The sequence below is a fragment of the Ixodes scapularis genome, unplaced genomic scaffold (genome assembly GCF_016920785.2).
Source record: "Ixodes scapularis isolate PalLabHiFi unplaced genomic scaffold, ASM1692078v2 PGA_scaffold43__4_contigs__length_2004386, whole genome shotgun sequence".
Taxonomy (NCBI): domain Eukaryota; kingdom Metazoa; phylum Arthropoda; class Arachnida; order Ixodida; family Ixodidae; genus Ixodes; species Ixodes scapularis.
The window spans coordinates 869,521-891,227 of record NW_024609872.1 but is presented as its reverse complement, the minus strand read 5'-3'; the positions used below and the strand labels follow the sequence as shown (position 1 = coordinate 891,227).

The window sequence follows — 21,707 nt, the reverse complement described above, 5'->3', positions numbered from 1 at the left end:
GCCGTCCGGCGGCGCGTCGACCGACTCCGGGCGAGTCGTGGTGGGTGAGGGGGGGGGGGGGGGGCTACTGTTTGTGCATGCAGCGTCTATGAGCACTTCCGTAACTGAGCTAATCTAATAAAGCTGGCCATACATCTCGAGATAATATCAAAGCACACAAACAAAATAGCCAGGTTAAACAAAAAATGTGTTAGTGTCCCATCCTTAGCTTCATCAAAGAAAGAATTGAATTATCTCGAGATAACATTAAAGCACCAAAAATAGCCAGTTTGGACAAATGACATGCTATTGTCACATCCTTAGCTTTATCAAAGAAAGAATTGGATTATCTCGAGATAACATCAAAGCATAAAAAAATAGCCAGGTTGGACAAACAATGTATTAGTGTCCCATCCTTAGCTTTATCAATTGAAGAATGGGATTATCTCGAGATAACATCAAAGCACCAAAAATAGCCAGGTTGGACAATGTGTTTGTGTCCCATCCTTAGCATTATCAAAGAAAGAATTGGATTATCTCGAGATAACATCAAAGCACCAATAGTGATGAGGAATTTTTCTTTTAATTTTTATTATTTTTACTTTTACTAAATTTTTGAAATTTTTGAAATTTTTTGGAATTTTTTAAATTTAATTTTTAGTTTCTTTTTAATTTTTTTCGATAATATTTCTTTAGTTATCTTTTAATATTTTTATTATTAGTCATTTATTAACGTTTATTAGCTATTTGGTTTCTGGTGTGTAAAAATTTGAAGATTTGAGGGAGAAGAGATATAGGACTAAGTTGTTAGTCGGCTCTGCGAGTCTGTTTCCTTCTTGTGTCCCTGTGAGTGTGACTGTTCATCCGCGCTGTTCCATCCAAGCATACATACTAATTACCACAAATTAAAAATTAGCATCTATCAAAATTTAAATCATTTCAATATGAAACACAATTTTCTACTTATCTGTGAATATTTGTATCAACATATTTACAAGTTTGAACACAAACACGCATTGTTTGAGCAACAAGAATACCGTTGTCACCTGCAACCAATAGCAATTTTATGTCAGGATTCATAAAGTATAAAATTTTACAAGGCACGCAGAGTAGGTAGACTAGGACGTTCCAAATGCATTCATATGTGCGGTGTAACAAAAATGAGTGGCGCGATAAAATATTTTTATACAGTATAACTCACAAAGTTCTTGAAACGTTCATTGTTGAAGAAAAAAAAATGCCAAGCAGTTATTTTAGGCGGAAAAAGTTGTGTGAATCACGATAAATGTAAAGGCATATAGTCTGAAATAGTTCCACTAGACAATGGGTTACCCAGCAAACCGTCCTGCCTATAATGAGATGTTCGCAATAATATTCAACACAGAAACAAAATACACACCCATGGCTGTGCATGTCTAAATCATATTAATAATTTGCACGCGAAGAAACCAACGCTGCAGACGCTGACTCCATACTTTCACGAATTTGTCGCGAATTCTTGAAACAAGCAATGCACACCGTAAAGAATACTTCCTCATGAAACTCGCGATGATACGTCTATGTATCCAACCAATCACGCCTTCCTCAAGGGCTTGGCCAGCGTGCGGAAGGAACTGAAGCAAAATAAACAACAAGACAAAGCATTTCTTCAATCGGTGAGGTGCGGTGCAACAAGCTGACGCGGGAGCTGCGGATGGCGACAGCGACCGTGGCGGGTTTCAAAGCCGCGCAACCCGAGAGCAACTAGAACGCCAGCGCCGCGACTACGGTTCAATGAGCAGCGTGAGTTCGGTGAGTTCATGAGTTCGGTGAGGAGCTTGAGGTGATAAGTTTGGTGAGTTCATAAATTCAGTGAGGGGCGTAATTTCGATTAGTTTATGAGCTGTTTAAAGAGCGTGAGGTCGGTGAGTTTATGAGTTCGGTGAGCTCGTTGTATGGCGTAAGCTTGTGAGTTAAGTGAGTTCATGTGTTCGGTGAGGGACGTGAGTTCGTGAGTTTGTGAGTTCGGGGAGGACGTGGGTTCGTGAGTTCAGTGTGGGGCGTGACTTCAGTGAGTTCATGAGCTCGTGCCTGAGGACATGAATTGAGTGCGGCCGTGACGGTGAGGGCGGGTGAGTTTTTAACCCTTTCTTTTTCAACTTACTACGAGTGAGTGAGTTCAACCAAAAATGCCGACCTCTGGGTTTCGGAATCCCGAGCTCTGATTGGAATGATTAGTGGGTAGACGTAAAGCTGGCTGCCGTTGTCTCCACTGCACCGGTCGAACGCGTTTGAATGCGAAGGCCAAACACCGGACGCTGCGTTTCGCGTTCTAACGCATTCGACGAGAGCAGTGGAGACAAGGGCAGCTAGCATTAATTTGTACAAACTAATCATTCCAACCAGAGCTCGGCAATCTGACGTCCCTGCGCGCTCTCGTCTCTTCCTTTGCCCCAGTTTCTGCCCGCATAGGGAATGGAGACGACGCAAGAAAGTGGAGCAACGTGCACAAACAAATATTTATAAAAAAGCTGTAGTGCTGAATTTTCTGCATCACCTACAGAAGGGCAACGCGGGGCATAGAGGAAAGACGAGCCCAACTTTAGTGTCCGAATGATAACAGGACTGGTGTTCTGAATGCTTGAACACGAGCCTCAGCCAAATACTAATTCAAAACTCGTGTTCAATTTGTGGCTGCGTTGGCCCCCAGGAGGAGACCATGAAAAATCAACACAACGGCCTTGTTATCTAGGAGGTGCTCTGCGTGTGCGATAGGGCTGAAAAACTGTCTTTTTCAGTACTTCGGCGATTTGATAGAGGAAGAGGGAATATGGCCGGCGCGCTAGGAATTGCTTTTTGATAGCTAACGCTGCTGACTGCACCAGCGATTCCGGCACTACCCAGTGAGGTTTCTTGCGTGCTGGAGTCGAAACGGAAAATTTGTTGTAAAACACTTACATCAATTTTCTGTCTCAACTGCAAGCAGCACAAGTTCAACATGAGCATGGTTTAAGGACGGAACCAATGGTTCGTGGACCAGAGGTTCAGCAGTTGGCAAAATGGCCATGTGTCTCAGGTGGGGTACAAAATCCTGGCCATTAAACGAAGTCGAAAATCACCTCCATCTTTTCCCAAATGACGCCTTTCACATTGGAGTTTGGCAATGCCGTGTGACAGATTTATTAATTTGAGTTCATGGTAAACACGTTTTATTATTTTAAGTGATATTAATATCCAGTCAGCATGATGTTGAAGGAGTGCTTGGAAATCTATTGAGCTTAATTGGTTGTCCCGTCCTTCCGTTTTCCCACTCTCTAGGGTAAATAAATGTCAGTTGTTAACCAGCTCGCCTGCAGACTGGGATTAATTTAACGGTTTTTGCAGCCTCATACCAACAGCGCTTCTTGAGCATGTCAACAGTTGTAGTTTTCGACGCTTTGTTAAACAGGAAAGGTCATACCTAATGATTTCGATGATATAGGAAATCGTGTCAGCCTGGGACATTTCTTCTTTAGCTTTGCGCAAGCGTGCGGGAGCGTCCTAGGTGCTAATGACATGATTTCGTAGATGACTGAACCCTCAATGACCTCTGCGGTGAGTTTTCGTAGTTTAGAGATGTTTCGCGGACCCCTTGTAGATCGGTGGAGACAATGGCGGACCACGTTCGTGGTGAGGGAAAGGGAAACGTATTGGTTAATTATGATAATAATTTAATAAATTGTCATAACCAATTGGTGTGTGTAGTATGTTGTATTTTGAGAGATACACGAAAAACCTCGCCCGAAAAACTGGAACGTTTCTTCTCAATCTGAGGAAAGACACCTTTTATCCCCGGGTTTGAGTGCTGAGGCTGGGCTTCGCGGAACACTAGAAAGCCTTCGCGGACCCCAAAGGGTCCGCGGAGCCCCATTTGAGAACAACTGCTTTAGAGTGATATACAGATTATTTTCCTATCTATTTTTTTAAAGATTGTGCAACGTAGATCGTCTTTGTGTGCATCTAAAAGCGTATAGTCGCGTCTCTTGGAGCTGTCGATAAATGTCAACAAAAGGGAGCGGATGGCTGTCCAGCTGCGCCTTTCGGTGGGGTGCCGTATGTGCTGGGCATAAAGGGTAAAATACGCCCTTTGTTGGTGGTGCAGATCGGAAACCGTTACACCACACCTTCCTCAAAAAATGTAAGAGAAAAATGTTACTTATTGACCTGTGATTAATATGAGACATACATTAATAGATTTTATTGCCCATTATGAAAATCGTTATTTCAGAGTAAGTGTATTTCTACAACTTTCCCCGGGTGTCTAAACCTTTTTTTTTCTCATAATATGAGAAGTGTCCTATGCTTCCGGACAAAAGGATGTGCTAATGAAGTGAAAGCTATGGCCGCCCTTGCAATCACAGTTGTGCACGTGCACTTTTTACTTATACAAGAATGCAAAAGAAAGTTGTCCCAACGCCTAGAAAATCTTGTTTAATATTGCAGCGTTTTAAATATGTAGTACAGTGGAAGCCATACTTTATAAAAAAATATTCGGGCCTGAATACTTCTCAGGTTTTAGGTATGTCAAAAGTCTAATAGAGAAAAAATTGCGTGCATTGGCGTGTCATGCAGACGTTCATATGGCTTCCTTAACGTGAGATGACTGATTAACTTGAAGCAATATGCTTTGTAAAACAGGGGCAAAAAGGGAGGCAGAACATGAAGCGCTTCGTGTTGTCCCCTTTTGTACCTTTCTTTAGGCGCATATTGTAAACGGCATCATGTACCAATTAGCCCATCTCTTCATTTAATAACTCAGAAATATTATGCCTCTATTAATACGCGCACATTCTGTAATTAAGCTGGGTGCTTGTCTCTTTCTAGCTTCATGGAATTACTTCTTCGTTCAGGTCAGATATAAAGTTGAAACCTAACTCCAATCTTCAATTTCGACCAGTCTTTCCAACCACAAATGCAACCTATCAGTGCTAGGGAAAATGAAACGAGCAACAATTTTATGAATAATAAAAAGGCCATGTTTTTTTTTGTATTATGCTACTGCTTTAGTACACGCTTTGTCACGGCTCAGAGATATATGCCATTTTGTTAAAATGTTTCTCTGAATATACCGAGCTTGCTTCTACAGTGATACTGCATAAAGAACATTATTGGGCGGCAATTTTTTGCTAAGCGTCCGTTTGTTTCCTGTTTTCATTTGAGGAAGACCCATTTGCTAAAATAATTGTTGCAAGATGCCGGGTATTCGTGTATCTGTATATAGGTCATAATATCTTACTTTTAAAATAAAAAGTACAGTCAATTATGCGTGAGATGTAACCGTTTATAGCAGTTATAGAGCAACAACGTAACATTTTATGAATCTTATTCAAATCAAACCAAATCAAAGCTTTATTTTCCAGAAACACTCGAAGGAGTCCCAGACAAAAAGCTGTTGAGACAGCTTGACTTGGTCTGGGACCCTTATTACATGGCAGCAGCTTGGTAGTGCGCAACAATCTACTAGCGTAACATTTGATAAAACAAAAAAATCAATGAAAAATCGGATCTTTGTAAACAATCTAAAGCTACATTAGGGAACAACGAAGATATAAGAGCGCAAGTCTCGTTTGCTAATCGTGTATATGCTTATGTTGTTTGTGAGGCGTTTACTTAAAACAAGTGGTACATTATAATGTAAAGTTTGTAAGTTGTAGTTTGTGCGGGAACAAGGGAGGACCCATGCTTTTCTGCGGCGTATGTTGACATCACTGCTGTGCCTTACAAGCTCAGATATAATGAATAAGAAATCGATGAATAGCGTGGAGGAGAAACGAATGGAACAAAGCAAACGATACTGATACATGCGTGCCACCGGAATTATTTTATATTTTAAAAATAAAGGTTCTGTGTTGTCTGTGTAGGAAGCATCAGAAATATATCGTATTATTTTCTTTTGCAGTAATAGTATGTTTTTAAGGTGTTTTTTTTGTAGTAGCAGCCCATACAATGTCAGAATAACTCATGTGGGATTGAAATAATGCGTAATAAAGTTTAAGTTTAATGTTGAGTGGTAAAACATTGCGACAACGAGAAACAATATCAACGATCCGAGAGCGTTTAGCTATCAAATAATTTTCATGACAATCCCACGTCATATTTTTTGAAAAAAGAATACACCTAAAGTTTTATGCTGGGTGACTATTTCGATTGATGACGTTCCTAGTGAGAGAGTGTAATTTATTGAAATGGGTTTATTTTTTGATCTGAATAAAATTGCTTTAGTCTTTATTGTGTTTACCTTGAGACTGTTAGTATCAGACCAAAATGCAAATTTGGTAAGAGTAGAATTGGCTTGGCATAACAGTGTATCAGCATCGGCCGCAGAGAAAAACGTACTCGTATCGTCCGCATATATAACGAACTGCACTTGGTGATTGATGTTTACTAGGTCATTGATGCATACGTTAAATAGAAAAGGTCCAAGTATGCTTCCCTACGATACACCGCAAAGAACACTTTGGAAAGAAGAGAAAAAACCGTCAATAGCTACAGACTGTTTCCTATTTGTTAAATACGAGTGAAGTAAGGCAAGTTTTACACCGCGGACACCATATCGACTAAGTTTCATAAGTAGTACTGTATGATTTAGGACATCAAACGCTTTACTGAAATCAATGAACACACCTAAAGTAATCAACCTTTTTTCTATATTTTGTAATATAATTTACTTTTGATATAACAGGGCAGCTTCCGTAGATTTGCCTTTGCGAAAGCCATACTGATAGTCTGTTAATGTAGAATGTTAAAAAAAGTGATCGAGGCGCGTAAGAATAATCTTTTTGAGTACCTTAGAGAAGACAAATAACACAGATATCGGCCTATAGTTATTCATAACATGCTTATCGCCTCCTTTATGCACAACAGTGACTTTAGCCAACTTCATGTTTGCGGGAAACTGACCAGATGATAATGATAAGTTGTATATGTATGCTAAGTGTGGGGGGCAATTATATCCATTACACTCTCAAGAAAAAAGGGTGCCAAAAGTTGTATTCTTACACCCTTTGTCCCATATAATACACCTCAGAATTTCAATTCGACGTACAGTGCCCTACAATCAAGCGGAGGGCCCGAAACTTTACGAGGGGCTTGATAGCCGTGTGGTACAACATTCTAAATAGCTAAAGTGCGCACCAAAGACCACAAAAAGAAAACACTGAGTTTTTACAGTGGAGCCAAGAAAACCCTGATTATTTTTTTTACAGTCAGTAAAACGTACATTAGCTATTTTAATAAGTTGTACCACACGGCTATCAAGCCCCTCGTAAAATTTCGGGCCGTCTGTTTGACTATAGGGTGCTGTACGGTCGAATTGATGTTTTGGGGTGTATTATATGGGACAAAGGGTGTAAGAATACGCCTTTTGACACCCTTTTTTCTTGAGAGTGTACAAATTGAACTGGCTTTATTTGTAATTTATCAATGTCAATACTTTTGCTGTTTTTTAGTCCTAGAAAGATGTTAAACACCTCTACTTCGTCAGTTCGATTGAGAAAAAACGTATCATTAGTATGTTTTACAGAAGAGAGGACATTTTCATTATTTACGTTGGCCTGTGGATTGGGTTGTGCATTGGAATACTTAGCATTAAAATGTTCCGCCAAACGTGCACCTGACATGTTACGGCCGTCTATAGTTAAGTCGCCAATAGAATGGAAAACCTTTCTACGATTTAAAACGTCATTAATAATTTTCCACACGACGTCAGGGCGCTGTTTAGTAGCCTTATGAAACTTTTGCTTATGATATGATGATTTTGCCTTTCTAAGTTAACATGTCAATTCGTTCCTAAGTTTTTTTAAACATGACAGTTTATTTTTTGATCCCTCGTCTTTAAAAACGTTTCATATAAGCGAGTTTTCTTGCTCATCATTTTTTATGTGTTCTGGGGTTACCCAAGGTTTTCTTATTTTTTTTCGCTCGTGGTTACAGTTTTAAACGGAAAATGTAGGGCATAAAGTGCTTTAAAAATATTTAAGAATTCATTATATGCATCATTCACATCTAATTTAAAGAAAACCGATGTCCAATCACAGTTGAATACTGCATTTCTAAATGCGAGTAGGCAATCATTAGTCATTTCCTGGTAGGTTACAGAAGATTTAGCAGCGCCTTTGTATATGTCATGATTATGTAAAGTGTAAAAGATTGGAATATGATCGCTTATGTCGCAGCTTATAGTTCCGGTTACTTTGACGTTGGTTGTAATATTGGTAATAAAAAGGTAAATTACACTTGATGTGGATGCAGTAATTCTAGTGGGAGACGTGATATCATTACGGAACCCGTTAGAGTACAGCATATTATTGAGTGCCTTAGTTTGGAAAGAGTCCTATAGTAAATTAACGTTGAGATCACCCCCTAGGACCAGAGAGTAGTCATTTGCTGATACATAGTCTAGAAAGCGCTCAAGAAAAGAAATGAACATTTCAAAATTCGCCGAAGGTGGGCAGCTCTTATATTAGCCACATAGCTTAAGGTTTGGATCTCATAATCACTTGTAGTTTCAATAAAATATCTAGGAGCTCACATTTAATTGAAAATTTTACGTGAATTTGGAGACACCACCGCCACGTTTATGCTTACGGTTTGAAAAGAAATGTGTGTAATCCGGCAGAACGAGCATATCAGCATCATGCTGATACCAGGTTTCCGTGAACATTATCATATCGAATGATACGCAGCAGTGATCCAGAAATGATATAATAGAGTCATGTTTATTTGTTGCAGAACGCGTGTTCAAGTGAAAGATATGGGTAGAATTTTGGGAGGATAAGAACTGACTTAGTTCTTCCGGCAACACAAGTTCGACGTAGTCCATAAAAAAAAAATAAAGAAAAAATGGAAAAGACTATACAAGACAGCGTAGCTAAACTAACAGATTTTTCCTACGTCAGCCTCATTGTTAATCTGAACAAGTGGGGTCCTCTCTGCTTGACGAGCAAAAATCTTGCCATATCGAACCCAGACATACTTCCAATTACATTGATGTTTTTTGGCAATTGCTTTTCCGAGAACCCACTTCAGAAATGGGCATAGGTGTTCGTTCACGAACACTGGGGCATCCGTGTCAAGGCCAAGATCCGAGTTCTTAATGCGCTTCTTTTTGCCTTATCAAGGACGGCATCACGCTTGCTGCGTAATGCCGTCATTAGTTAAACTAAAAAAAAAGAAGCTCCAGTGCCATTTCTACGCTACAGTTAAAGAATGTAGCGCATCACTGGCAAGCGTGCAGACATAAGCTGAAGCGCAAGCTGTCCATCATCAAACCGGCACGTTCCTATGATGTACAGTGGTAATCACACTTGTCTATAACGCGCGAGCGTGCGGCTTTCTCCGTGGAGCGCTAGACTGGTGGCATTCGCAGAAACGAAGCTAGTCACGTGGCGCAACATAGAACGGCCCGCTCGAGGGGTGTCCTGCCCACTCTATCAGCAGGCGGCTGACGCGGAAGACTGTTCGCACGCTTTTTACAAACATCATTGATCGAACAATAAACAGACTAAAGCATGAAGGCGTATCAACGATGTCGTCATCAAAAAACCAAAAATATACAATAAAGCACTTTATTTTTATCGCTTATCAAGCTGATAGAGTGGGCAGGACACCCCTCGAGCGGGCCGTTCCATGTTGCGCCACGTGACCAGCCTATTTTTCGCGAATTCCACCAGTCTAGCGCTCCCCGGAAAAAAGCCGCACTCTCGCGCGTTATAGACAAGTGTGATTACCACTGTACATCAAGAACACATTTCTTTGGAGCAAATCTGAGCAACATTACTTACATTAGAAAAATGCCTGAGATCCTTTATTTCTATGGCGTTTAATATTTACTTTAGTACGACAAATCACACAAGCTTGATCATGTTGAGAAAAAATGGGGAGGAGAGATTATGTTGAGCACAGATTATACCGGCTTACGCTCAATATATTCTGCACATTTTGTAACGTGTTGCCTTGTTTTCACACCGTTCGCCCGCTCACATCATTAGGGAGTTTTAGCGAGTCGTTTTTCAAGCACACGGTTCCGAAATCACGAACGGTACAGCTGATCCGTTCCGTGAAACCGTACGTCCAATTTGACATACTTTAGCGAATCGTGAAAGTGGCGCGACCGTGTAAACGATGATGATGATCTTGCTTAACGGTGGCGCCATCTTCTAGTAAACATGTGAAGCATTCTGCAACGTGCAAATCAGTGGCGAAGGTGGCGGACACCGTGGTGGCAGCTCGTGTTTCCGGCGTACGACTGATGTAAACAAGACAGCCGACGTAACATTTGCCGGTCGGAATTTCAAGAACTGCGAAGCTAGATACCCCTACAAAAATATGTATAGACGTCCTATGTCCATACTTTTGCCGTTCTATTATCTCTTTGTCCATCCTATGGATTCCTGTAGACAGTTCTTAGACCGTCTATTTACCATTGGTTTGCCACAGAATGGACACAAAAACGCTATTAGCCCCGAGCGGGACCGATTGGAGCGCCGCGATCGCTCGACCGTGACGTAGGACTGGGGATCACGTGACAAGGCAAGCTAATTTCTGGTATTCCGTCTTGCTTTGCTTTGGTCGGTTTGGCTCTGTAATGTAGCGCGTAGCCGCAGGAATCGTTCGCCCAGTATTGTTTTACTGTTATTCGCGCTTGAAGGTTCGGCGTCGGGAACGTTCTAGCTCACGGAGCGATGGTAGGGTACTGTTCCGTACCGCAATGCCGGAGCTACGCGACCGATCCAGGCGTCAGTTTCCACGTGTATCCCAAGGAGAGACGGCTGCGGGATGAGTGGCTTGTGAAGCTGAGAATGGGGAAATTAAACTCGAAGAGTTCGACAGTGTGTAGCAAGCACTTTCAAGATGAAGACTTTGAGTACGCAGTTGGATGGCAGGTGTTCGGTAAGTGCTCTGAAGTTTTTTTCGTGAACCTACCCCCCACGGTGTTGGTGGAAGATCGACGCTCGCCCGCATTTTGTGCGTAAAGATTAGCGACGAGTACAAGAAGTTGCCACAGTGGGCAATGCCGCAAATTCGTGCATCTCAACGTGATTTGTTTTCACAAAACAGGACATATGAAAGACGTGTTTTGTAAACACGTATTTTTTTCGCTGCTGAGTTAGCACCATGCTCGAACTGGACCGTGACTGATGTTTGTTGCGTTCGCTTTTGACAGGCTGGAAAAAAAGGAGACTCGCCGCGGGAACCGTGCCGTCTCAGAATCTACCTGTACGGCCACTTGACAAGCCTCTGAAGCAGCGAGCAAGTTCGAATAGAAGCAAACATCGGAGTGAGTGCTCGCGCTTGTATGGTACATATCGAATCGTGACCATCGGATGCTGCGTTAAGCAGGCATTAAAGTTTTGCCTACAGCATACATGTTTACCGTTTCTGCAGAGTGGCATCACAAGTTAGAACACAGTGATGCGTCTTAGATGACTTGCTCTGCAATTATGTAACACTAAGAAGTTTTCTCTTCATGGTTCCAACAGCAGACGATGACCTGCCTGCAGCAATCGCCTTATCAGAACTGAACCCACCAAGCAGCTCCGAACAAGCCAGCAGCAAACAGAGTACGCTTGAATCAGGCACACTTGACGAGAGTGCAGATGCTGCAGACACCGAAGGTGAAGAGAGTTAATATTGCCTGCCTACAATGTAGGAATTGTGTCAACATGATTTTAGTTTACACCGAAGTTGTTTTGAACGTTCCAGATCTTGAAGCTGAACTGAGCAGCCTGAGGGAAGAAATTGGTGTTCAAGCCGACACCCTGCAACTTGAAAGAGATCAAGTGCTGGGAATCGCAAGGGTCAAGGACGAGAAGGCCCTCACGACACTTACCTGTGTACCCTGTTTCCAGTTGTTCTACAACCTGACTGACCTCTATGGCGAGTCCCGAATGTTGGGCAAAAGAAAAGACTTTTGCATCAGTAATGAGGATGCCGTGTTACTTACAATGATGAAGCTGTACCATAACATGACGTTCTCACTTCTTGGCGTCCTGTTCGGTATCCATCGCACGACCGCTTCAAACATATTCAAAGCGTCGGTGCCAATTCTGGCTGCAGTACTGCGACACGCCATTTTCTGGCCGGAGAAGGAAGCGGTTTTGCAGTCCCTGACTAAGTACTTCAACAAGTACAGAGACTGCCGCATGGTGCTCGATTGCACGGAAATTCCTCTCCAAAGGCCTAAGAACATGGAGTCTCAGCTTCTGACCTACAGCCACTACAAAGGGACTCACACTGCAAAGGTGCTTGTGTGCGAGACACCAGGTGGCCTCATTAGCTATGTTAGTCCGGCCTATTGTGGCAGATCATCAGACACTCACATTACAAAGGAAAGTGGGCTTTTGGAAAAATGCCTACCTTTCATTGACAGTGTCATGGTCGACAAGGGGTTTTTGATTGATGAGCTGTGTTCTGAACACAAGGTGAAACTGATTCGCCCGCCATTCCTTCGTAAAAAGGAACAGCTCAGCATGCAGGACGCCAAGAGCAACCAGAATATAGCAGCCGCACGTGTCCATGTTGAACGTGCCATTCAGCGCATGAAGCTGTTCAGAATTCTCCGCGACAATTTCAGCACAGACCTGCTCCCGCAATTTGATGACATTGTCGCTATCATTGCAGGGCTTGTAAACCTTTCGAAGCCCCTGTTTAAAGACAGCAGATATTTAAGCACTTAAGGGGACGTCGGGCAGGGTAACATAGCTTTTCTAAATGCATTTGAATGTGTCCCCCCCAGATTACGGGCTATAAAAAGCTTTTCTAGTTTTATGTTATGTTAGCTCAGTTTTTAAGAATGTTTCAGATGAAATAAATAAAAATATTGTATCACTGACTAGTACATGTATTTTCTGCACTTTTTTATTTACCAGCTTCCAAGCATGCAGTACTCACAATTGCAAAAACATCTCGGCCTTCCAGCTTTCACATGAAAGTCAATCACTTCAACCACAAAATACAATTGCATTGCACTTGCCATTCACTAACCCACTACCACGAGTAGTATTCCGACAAACCCTTCAGGGTTGCAAAGAGATATCTCTCGTACACCTCATAAACAGCAGCTGCACACTTGTTAAAGTGTGCAGCGTCGAAGGGCACAGTAAGTGCCCTCCAGTTCTCACCACCCCCATAAACAAAAAAGTCGCAAACTGCAATGTTAGTAATCCCCATCTGTACTTGGATTTGTGTGTAGAAGGGGGCCGTTGGCTTGCCTTTTGAGAATGCATTCGCCACCTGACGAGGGCACTTTATCTCGAGAACACGTTTCTTTCCCTCGCAGCATTCACAGGTGAATGTAACTATCCCATCTGGGCTACAGCCCATCAGGGGAAACTGGTCCCAAACTAACAAGCCTCTGTTTGAGACAATGCACGTGTGGCCCTGTGATTCAAGGATCTGAACGTATTTCTTTCTTGCATCCGGTTCCATCATGATTCCGCGCCGCATGTCAGCCGACTGAAATGTGCTTGTGCAAAGAACTGAGTTCAGTATGGGCCCCAGGTTGTGTGGCATGGGCTCCTTCTTCAGCTTCTCTGCTTTTGTTTTGAAAGAATAGCAACGTGTGCTTGTTGCCATACCCATTCTGTGCATCAACCAGTCGTTAGAATGTGATTGTTGCCGTGTCCTCTCCTCGATTGCTGCACAAACATCAGCAGAGAAAGTTGCCCTCATCTCCTCTACAAATTCACCGAGGTTAGACGAAGTTGTAGTCGCAATCAGCCGCGTGAGTGTTGGCAGCCTGGGGGCAGGAGGCTCCCCGCTTGCGGCTGGGGCAGCTGCGTTTTCTGCAAAGAGACAAGCAAACGGGAAAAGAATTCCTTCATGCATCAAACACTTAGGATTACAATCTTTTAGCCTCATATTTCTGAAATATCAAAGATGTTGAATCCGTTTGGTATTTGTGTTAGAGTCGATTTACACTTACAATGTGTTAAAAAATGTGAGAGATAAAGTTCAGCACCTTTAGCGAGCGTCTTGTTGGGTGGAGAGCCAATGATATGTATAACTAACTAAAATTCATGAACCAAAATTTTGTTAGTTTGTTACGTCCAACAAAATATTGGACATAGGAGCGAATTTCCTAGGTCAACTTGGGCAGGGAGGCAGTGCACGTGGCTCCACCGCACACGGTAATTTAGGTCATGAAGCGTAGATTGTACTAGGAGACGTTCCTGTTTCGTTGATACATGATTTTCTTCTAAGTCAGCTGTCATTGCACCAGACAATAGCGCTTTCAACTGCTATTTGCCAGTCGGACCATCACAATAAGTTCACATTTTTACACCTGTAGGCATACTCTCCTGTCGCTAATGCCTTGTTTGTAGTGCCCGTCTAAGAACCTTGACAGACAGTGACGATAATTGTCTCACCTCGGGCCACCACGAGAAGGAACCCCTTTCTCCCGGATAATCTCTTTTGTGTGTCCCAGAAGACGCTACTGTCCCTCTACAAGATTATAGAAGATTAACCCGTCACTCAAAACTCGTACAAAAGCAGCCGCTTCGGTGGCTGGAACGACTATGATATCCTCTCGACCCTCGCCGCAGCTGCGCTCGTCTTGAGACGGAGTACGTCACGATTGCGGGGGATGTCACATCCTCTCCCCTGGCTGCTCTCCGAGCGCTTGCCAGAGTGGGCCGTTTATAACGAAGAATACAGCCACCAGGCTCAAAATACAAGTGCGTGATTGTCATTTACGGATATTGTGGATCATATTCAACCTATTTTTGAACACAACAGGTATATTTCAAATTTCGTTGGAAGTATCCCTTTAATGCTTGGGTAATTTAGTGAAACCTCTTTGGAGAGTCAAATCTCTGGCCAACTTGATACTCTAAAATTTAGCAAAAGGTTTATTAAAAATTAATACCCAATTGAAATTTGAAGCAGAAACAATTACGAAAAGCAAGAGTGCCCATTTTTGAATGGCAGGCAGTTAGTGGTACAACTGTTGTCTGTCCGCTCAGCTGCAGGTGAGGCTGCTATCAGTGACGAAAGGCACCCCGCAATTCCTAGTCATTGGTGTCGGAGCGATTTGATGCAATATCTTGAATTTTTATCAAGACTGCGCAGGAAATGTCACATGGTACGAAATAGTGTGTGTAGCTAGTTCAGTTGCTGAAAGGGAAATGTTTATGAACTAACCAAGGGGGCGGATTTCCTCAGTGTGCCTCTGAGCAGCTGACCGATAAGGCAGTCCCTCCAGCAGCCGTCCCAGGAGATCACCCCTGGGAAGTGGAACAGGATCCCTCTTCACCTGCAAAAAAAAAAAGAAGAAAAGTTCCATATTCTGCTAGAGATTGTTGCACTTCCTGTGACTGCTATCTAGGATAATGGATATTATGTATTCTGTTTCGTAGCAGCTTGGCTTGATTGCATAAACAAGTTTAGGGAATTGTTTTTAGAGAAAATGACAACCTGCAATGCTTAGTTCATCGAATTTTAGCTTTGGGTTCCTATATTCTGACATCTAATGGAACGTTAAAGTGGAATCAACTATCACTTTCATGACTGAAAGACGTCTTGGACATTGCCCTTGTCTCACTGACATGATCGTTCCTCACAAGGACCCTTTGCAGAGCCACAACTGAGGGAAATAGCAAACAAAACGAAGAGACAGCCAAGGAGGTGGCGATGTTTCACAAAAGTGTGCTTGTGAACAATATTTGTGAGACATCCTTGTTATGTACTACAAACAAGTGCCTGTTGGGGCATCTCTTTACAATGTACAGTTACCACTTGCTATCCCTAACAGCAGCTACATGTCAGCCATCTGTTATGCATTGTTGTTCAATTAAAAAATGTTCTTATGTTTCCGACAAACATAATAATCTTGTGTGAAATTAGGAACAAAAAGAGTATGTTTTGGGCATAACTCTCGGTACAAACTTGTTGTTTTGACAAGCACGACTTGCTTAAACAGCCTTACAGATATTTTTCTTTACTGCTGCACACCTCTGGCATGAGCCTTCGGTCTCTCTGGTGTCACCAGCATCCCTACATAAGTGGGAATAAATATTATCATTATCAATACACCACACACTTTGCTATGTCATCTCCAGATATGACTTCTTAAAAAAAATAAACATTGAGAGGAATGGAAAGCTGTTTAGTTGCACAGGTGAGCAAGAATAACCTTACAATTTGGCTGCAATGCAATTTCGGCAAGTCACCAATCATTATCCTGACAACTCGCAGAGGAATGGCATCAAAAATGCTGGGTCCTTGGGCACAAAATACGACAGGCATGCGAAAGAGATGTTGACATGAATGACGAGCAAAAAGGTGGCGAATACACAGGGGAACTAAATGCTTAATGGGGCAAACTTGTGCCAAAAGCAAAAGGGGCAAACTTGTGCCAAAAGCAAAAGGGGAAAACTGATGTTGATATCAGCATAACCGTAGAGTCGAGCGGGACTGAGTTTTCGGCGGCAGTGAATGGCTTTTTTCATACACTCGTGTTGGTCGCAAACAATCTGTGCTAGAACAATCGACAAAATTCTAAATAACTATGGAATCTTCTCATAAAGGCGCGCACAGCAAGATGACAACTGGTGCGGGGATCAAACTCCGCCAACGGCGCGGGAACCCTGCATGCTGTCGATTAGGTCACATACATAGCAATGTGAACTATACAGGTGCCACACGACACCGCTTTCCCACTGCAAATAATGCACATTTGGAAACAATATTCCTGGTCAGAAAGCGACTGCTATGAGCTTCATCTGCTCTTCTATGTGTGGCATCACTGTCGTATAGTATTATAACACTTCTTTAGAAATACAAGGATGGCAATCCAACCTCCGAACTTTTATTGGCTTTTTGAACTTGGCCTTGTATCTATGTACTAGGCCTTTTGCAACAATCCTGAAAGGTCACATTAGGTGTGCAGCGATGCATGTATTTGGGCTAGGCGCGGAAGCACACACGGGTGAAAACACTAAGAGGGAGGACAAGAACATCATATCTGTGTGCTTCTTTGTTCCTGTCCTCAGTCTTTTAGTGCTGTGTTCACCAAAGTATGTACATGAGGCACGGAAGAAAAATGTATGGAGGGTCGTTTGCCGTGTATCGTGTGCGTGTTCGCGGCGCATAGCGAACACGACCTTTGGCTCAGGCAACGGCGGGCTGACGGGCTGAAGTAACCGGAGACGCCGGCGGGCGAGCGAGACGAGAAGAATGTGACGCCTAGTTAGGGTGTGACTTCGACATAAAGTATATGTCGACTGATAAGAACCTAGTCGCAGACATGCTGTCGAGACTTCCAATGACTGACAAGCGCGCTACAAAATCACAAACTACAAGAATGGACGAAATCAAATGCCTCCATCTAGAAAAGTTTTAAGCACTACCACTACCACTGGCACATAAGCAGATCAGCAGAGACACGAAAGGACACAGTGTTGTCTAAAGTTTTAAGACTCACCATGGATGGATGGCCGGAACTAGTGAATTCCGAAGACCTCGAGCCTACCTTCCATCGCAGAACAGAACTAACCGTGGAGCTCGACTGCTTAATGTGGGGAACACGCGTCATCGTACCCTCAAGCTACCAAAAACACGTTTTGAACGACTTGCATCAAGGTCATGCGGGAATGACAAAGATGAAGGGACTGGCACGACACTACGTGTGGTGGCCGCTTTTGGGTCATGACATCGAAACGATGGTCAGAGGTTGTCGGCCGTGCCAGGAAGTGAGCAATGAGGCACCCAAGGTTCCCATACACCCGTGGGAATACCCAAAAAAGAAATGGCAACGTGTGCATGCAGACTTTGCAGGACGCTTTCAAAGAAGGAATTTCTTGCTGATCATTGATGCATATTCAAAATGGCCTGAGGTAGTGCCCATGACCTCAACGACTTCGGCAGCCACCATAAGAGCATTTCCAACACTCTTTGCAAGATATGGACTGCCAGAAAGGATTGTGACAGGCAATGGCCCGCAATTCCAATCAAGCGAATTCCGGGGTTTCATTACAAGAAACGGAGTGCAGCAGTTGTTCTCACCACCGAACCATCCTGCAACAAACGGTGCAGCGGAACACTTCGTGGGAACATTCAAGAAGTCTGTCAACGCAAGCCTGAAGTCGGGGCTCACCATGGAACAGGCATGCCATAACTTCTTGGTGGCATACCGGACAACCCCGCACACGACAACTGGCTCAACACGTGCAAAAATGATGACAGGAAACGAATTTCGCACAAGGTTCGATCTTCTTAGACCATCAATAACGGATGTCGTGCGATAAAAACAGGCGAAGCAGCACGCCTCGCACAACTCTAAAGAACGACACCTACATCAGAACAACCAGGTCTGGGCAAGAGACTACAGGAATGGCAAGAAATGGTCGAAAGGAGTCGTCGTACGAGTTCTAGAAAACCGTACATATGAGATTTGCACGAACGACGGAAATACCTGGAATGGCACATTGAACAGCTGAGACATGTAACCAAGGAGGAAGAGGGAATATATCCGAAGCAAGACGATAGCCTCAAGTGCGCAAAAACATTGAAAACGTTCGCCCCTTCCCGCGGCATCAGTCAGCGAAACGGTTCACAGTCTCCGATTTCCAGTGACGACTTTCCAACCACAATTCAGTGCAGCCAGAACGATCCTGTAACACCGGAGGCAGGCACTCCAAGCGCGCCAGCACACCGCTCAATGACACACGTGACCAGGGCACCGAGGGCAGCCCTCCTCTTCTCAGAAGATCAACACGGACGCGTCAGCCACCTACGCGGCTGGGCCTGTGAAACATGAAGTTTTTCTTAAGGGGGAGATATTGCCGTGTATTGTGTGCGTGTTTGCCGCGCGCTAAAATTACCGGTACACTACATCGTGTATGCTCTTGGTGCACTTATCCCTTGCGACACTGTTAGTCATGTCCTTATTAAGAAGCTCGCAAGAGGAGACGAATAATGCAGGACTTACGGCCCTTTACCATAATATGGACATGCCTGGGATTTTGCGAACGGCCTACTGAGATATTTGGATGTACATTGAAATCTCATAACTCACCTTTTCAAGGCAAGGGAGGTCCACGATCCTCCTTGGCGCATACTTCTCGCTGACCGCTTTTTTTTGCCCTTTGCCCCACTTCTGTGGCAGATCCGTGGACGACAGAACGTTGAATGTCTTTCTCGCGTTTATATGAAGCAGCATGGCCACAAGATGCTTGCACTTGTAGTTCCTGCAGTATGTGACAGAAAAATGTTAAAGCTCCAACAGTATTTTAAAACCCACAAAGCTGTACAAGTTGGCCCCTCCCAATTAGTTGAACTTGGTGCTAACTGACTTGACAGCAGAACAAACAGAAGAAAAACAATATTTCAGTGTTTACCTTGTAAAATCTTGTTTTAAAAAGCCTGCCGTTCTAACGATTATTAGCATCGAATACCTTTATGATAGCACCTTTAAAACAATGAGGGCGCAGTCCACTAACAACTATTGTTAGTCTGAATGACCTCTGCTAGTAAAAGCACGTCGACACTTATTCATATGCTGCGGCATGGATCATTATTTAACTCACAAGAGCGGATATTGCAGAAAACATTGCAAACCTTGTGCTTCAAACTGTACCAAAACAAACAGTAGCAAAAATACCACGCTTCGAAAGCGCGACTAGCTGTTCGGGACGCGTACACTTTGCAACGACGCCGCAGCTCCACGAAAGAAATTTGAGAAGCCGTCATGCTTATTCACTGATATCACTATCCTCAGTGAGATGCTCCGGCTCGTGCTGCATAACCCTCGATTGATTTAGAGCCCCCGGCCGGTAGGTACGCGCTACCCCAGCAATTAAGCCCTGCAGAATAACTCACCCAGCTTTGCAAGAGCATGATGTGTCGCCGACGTTCCTTCCGTTCAGCGTGACCTCTACCTCGTGCGGGTCTGAACTCAAAGCTGACGTTTGCAGGACGAACCCTACCAGTGCGCAGCAATCCCCTGCAAGCTTTTTGACGCTGCAGGAAAACACGTGCCCCGCCTCCAGGACTCGTTCTCCTTCGAGCAGCAACCGTGACGTCTCGTGGGCCTTGTCGACGAACGCGTTGATACTGCTGACAGGCAGCACAACTGAAAAGGGACATGCAGTTTTAACAAGGCGCGCGGTCGAATCGATAATCGAAGATATTCGCTTACCTTCAATGGTAGCCCGCGCTTCGTCAGCATCATCCATGACGGCCGAAACACGCGACAACCGAAACCAAAACGATAACAAGCTGCGCCGCCGTTGCCGCCGTGCTGCTTCGTGCGAAAAACCTCCCGACTCCGAGCGAAAGAAACAAAAAAAGCTTCTCTTTTTGCTCTTTCCTTCGGGCGGGCAGCACGCCGCACGCCGCGCCATCTCGCGGCCCCTGCTCGCGTTCGGAGAGTTTAGCGTGCTTCTGCTTCAGCCGCCGCGCGCTCACCGCTTAGCCTGTCCCGCAATTAGCTCTTCTGAAGTATTTTCAGGGCAGAAGATGTAGCTCTGACGCGCGCTACGACGAGACATTAGGTTGTAGGAGCCCCACACGCTCCTAGTATTCAAACTAGTTAACTATATGTAAACGAGGACGGGAAACAAAATTCGACTAACTACACGCGTTGAGCGGCAGCCGGTCACGTGATCCCGGACCCTACGTCACCGCGAACAGCCCGCCAGGCGGCGCCACTCCATCTTCTCGGGGCTAATAGAGATCTTCGCGAAAGAAAAAGTTTTTCATTCCTTCCTATTTCCGTTCTATGGTCCCGGTGAGTCTATGGTCATCCTATTGCCTCTCTATGGTGTGAGCTATATATTGGGGCATTAGCAAAGTGATGCCGGGTAGACGTTTTCGTTAGGTGTAGTGAGGTGTCCGAGTTAAAGAGTTGTTAATTAAGTTCCGGGTATCAATATGTTACATTGATGTCTAGAGGCATATCCAACCTCAGGGTATACTCATTGTGGAGATGGAAGTGTTTAGTATGTTCCGAAATAATGTTTTTACTTTCTCAGTGGGAGGTAGGTTATGGGGGTCGCTGCGGCCCCCGTAGATATTCGCAACTTTCACAACCCATAGTGGGCGCACTGGTGCCTATCAAAATATACTAGGCTGGGTCTGCGCGCGACGCGTAAGTAATTGTAGTTTTGCTATATACGCGCAGTATCAAAGATTTTTTTTTTTCACGTCAGGAAAGTGTAGGCAAGCCATTTTATTATGATGCCAATCATCCAGGAGCTAGGGAGTGCGATTCTCACACCGCGGTACCACCATCGCTTAAAGTGGCTTCTCTATGGACCCCGTAGGGACTCCGTGCAGACCCTGTATTGCTTCAATGCAGACTCCATGAGGAGCCCGTGTAGACCCTGTATGGCTTCCCTGTGGACACTGTATGGCTTCCCTGTGAACCTCTTACGTACTCCCTATAGACCTTGTATGGCTTCTTTGCAGACCCCTAAGGACCCTACACTCTTTAAAATGTCTTTTACAGAGCACGTTTTTGCGTAAAAACAAATAGGGAAAAGCTCTTTTTGTAGAACCCTTTATTGGAGATCAGTACAAACTGACAAGAGCGTGATGTTTGCATACACTTTTAGCTTACAGGGTTTTGCGGCACAATTAATATTTTTTTTACAGCCATGCCTCACCGGCGAGTTCAGGTAGCGCGTCCCGATTTGGGTGCGTCCTAACTTCGGTGGCAATTCGCGGCGTGTCCGCCTGGGAGACGGGGGTTGGCATCCCTGAAACCC

At 44.0% G+C, this 21,707-nt stretch overlaps 2 protein-coding genes across 2 annotated transcripts; one reads left to right on the top strand and one right to left on the bottom strand.

Annotated features, from left to right (window-relative positions):
* Positions 1 to 11,170: 11,170 nt before the first annotated feature.
* On the top strand, positions 11,171 to 12,719 carry LOC115324160. Its single transcript, XM_040500221.1, has 3 exons — positions 11,171 to 11,275; positions 11,478 to 11,612; positions 11,701 to 12,719. Exon 3 carries the CDS (start codon positions 11,886 to 11,888, stop codon positions 12,672 to 12,674), a length of 789 nt encoding a protein of 262 aa, XP_040356155.1. The 5' UTR covers positions 11,171 to 11,275; positions 11,478 to 11,612; positions 11,701 to 11,885; the 3' UTR covers positions 12,675 to 12,719.
* Positions 12,720 to 12,940: 221 nt separating this feature from the next.
* Positions 12,941 to 20,218, bottom strand: LOC120838515. Its single transcript, XM_040208471.3, has 5 exons — positions 20,138 to 20,218; positions 19,819 to 20,071; positions 19,016 to 19,187; positions 15,142 to 15,253; positions 12,941 to 13,781 (listed from the first exon to the last, which is right to left on the bottom strand). Exons 1-5 carry the CDS (start codon positions 20,172 to 20,174, stop codon positions 12,985 to 12,987), a joined length of 1,371 nt encoding a protein of 456 aa, XP_040064405.1. The 5' UTR covers positions 20,175 to 20,218; the 3' UTR covers positions 12,941 to 12,984.
* Between the last annotated feature and the right edge of the window lie 1,489 nt (positions 20,219 to 21,707).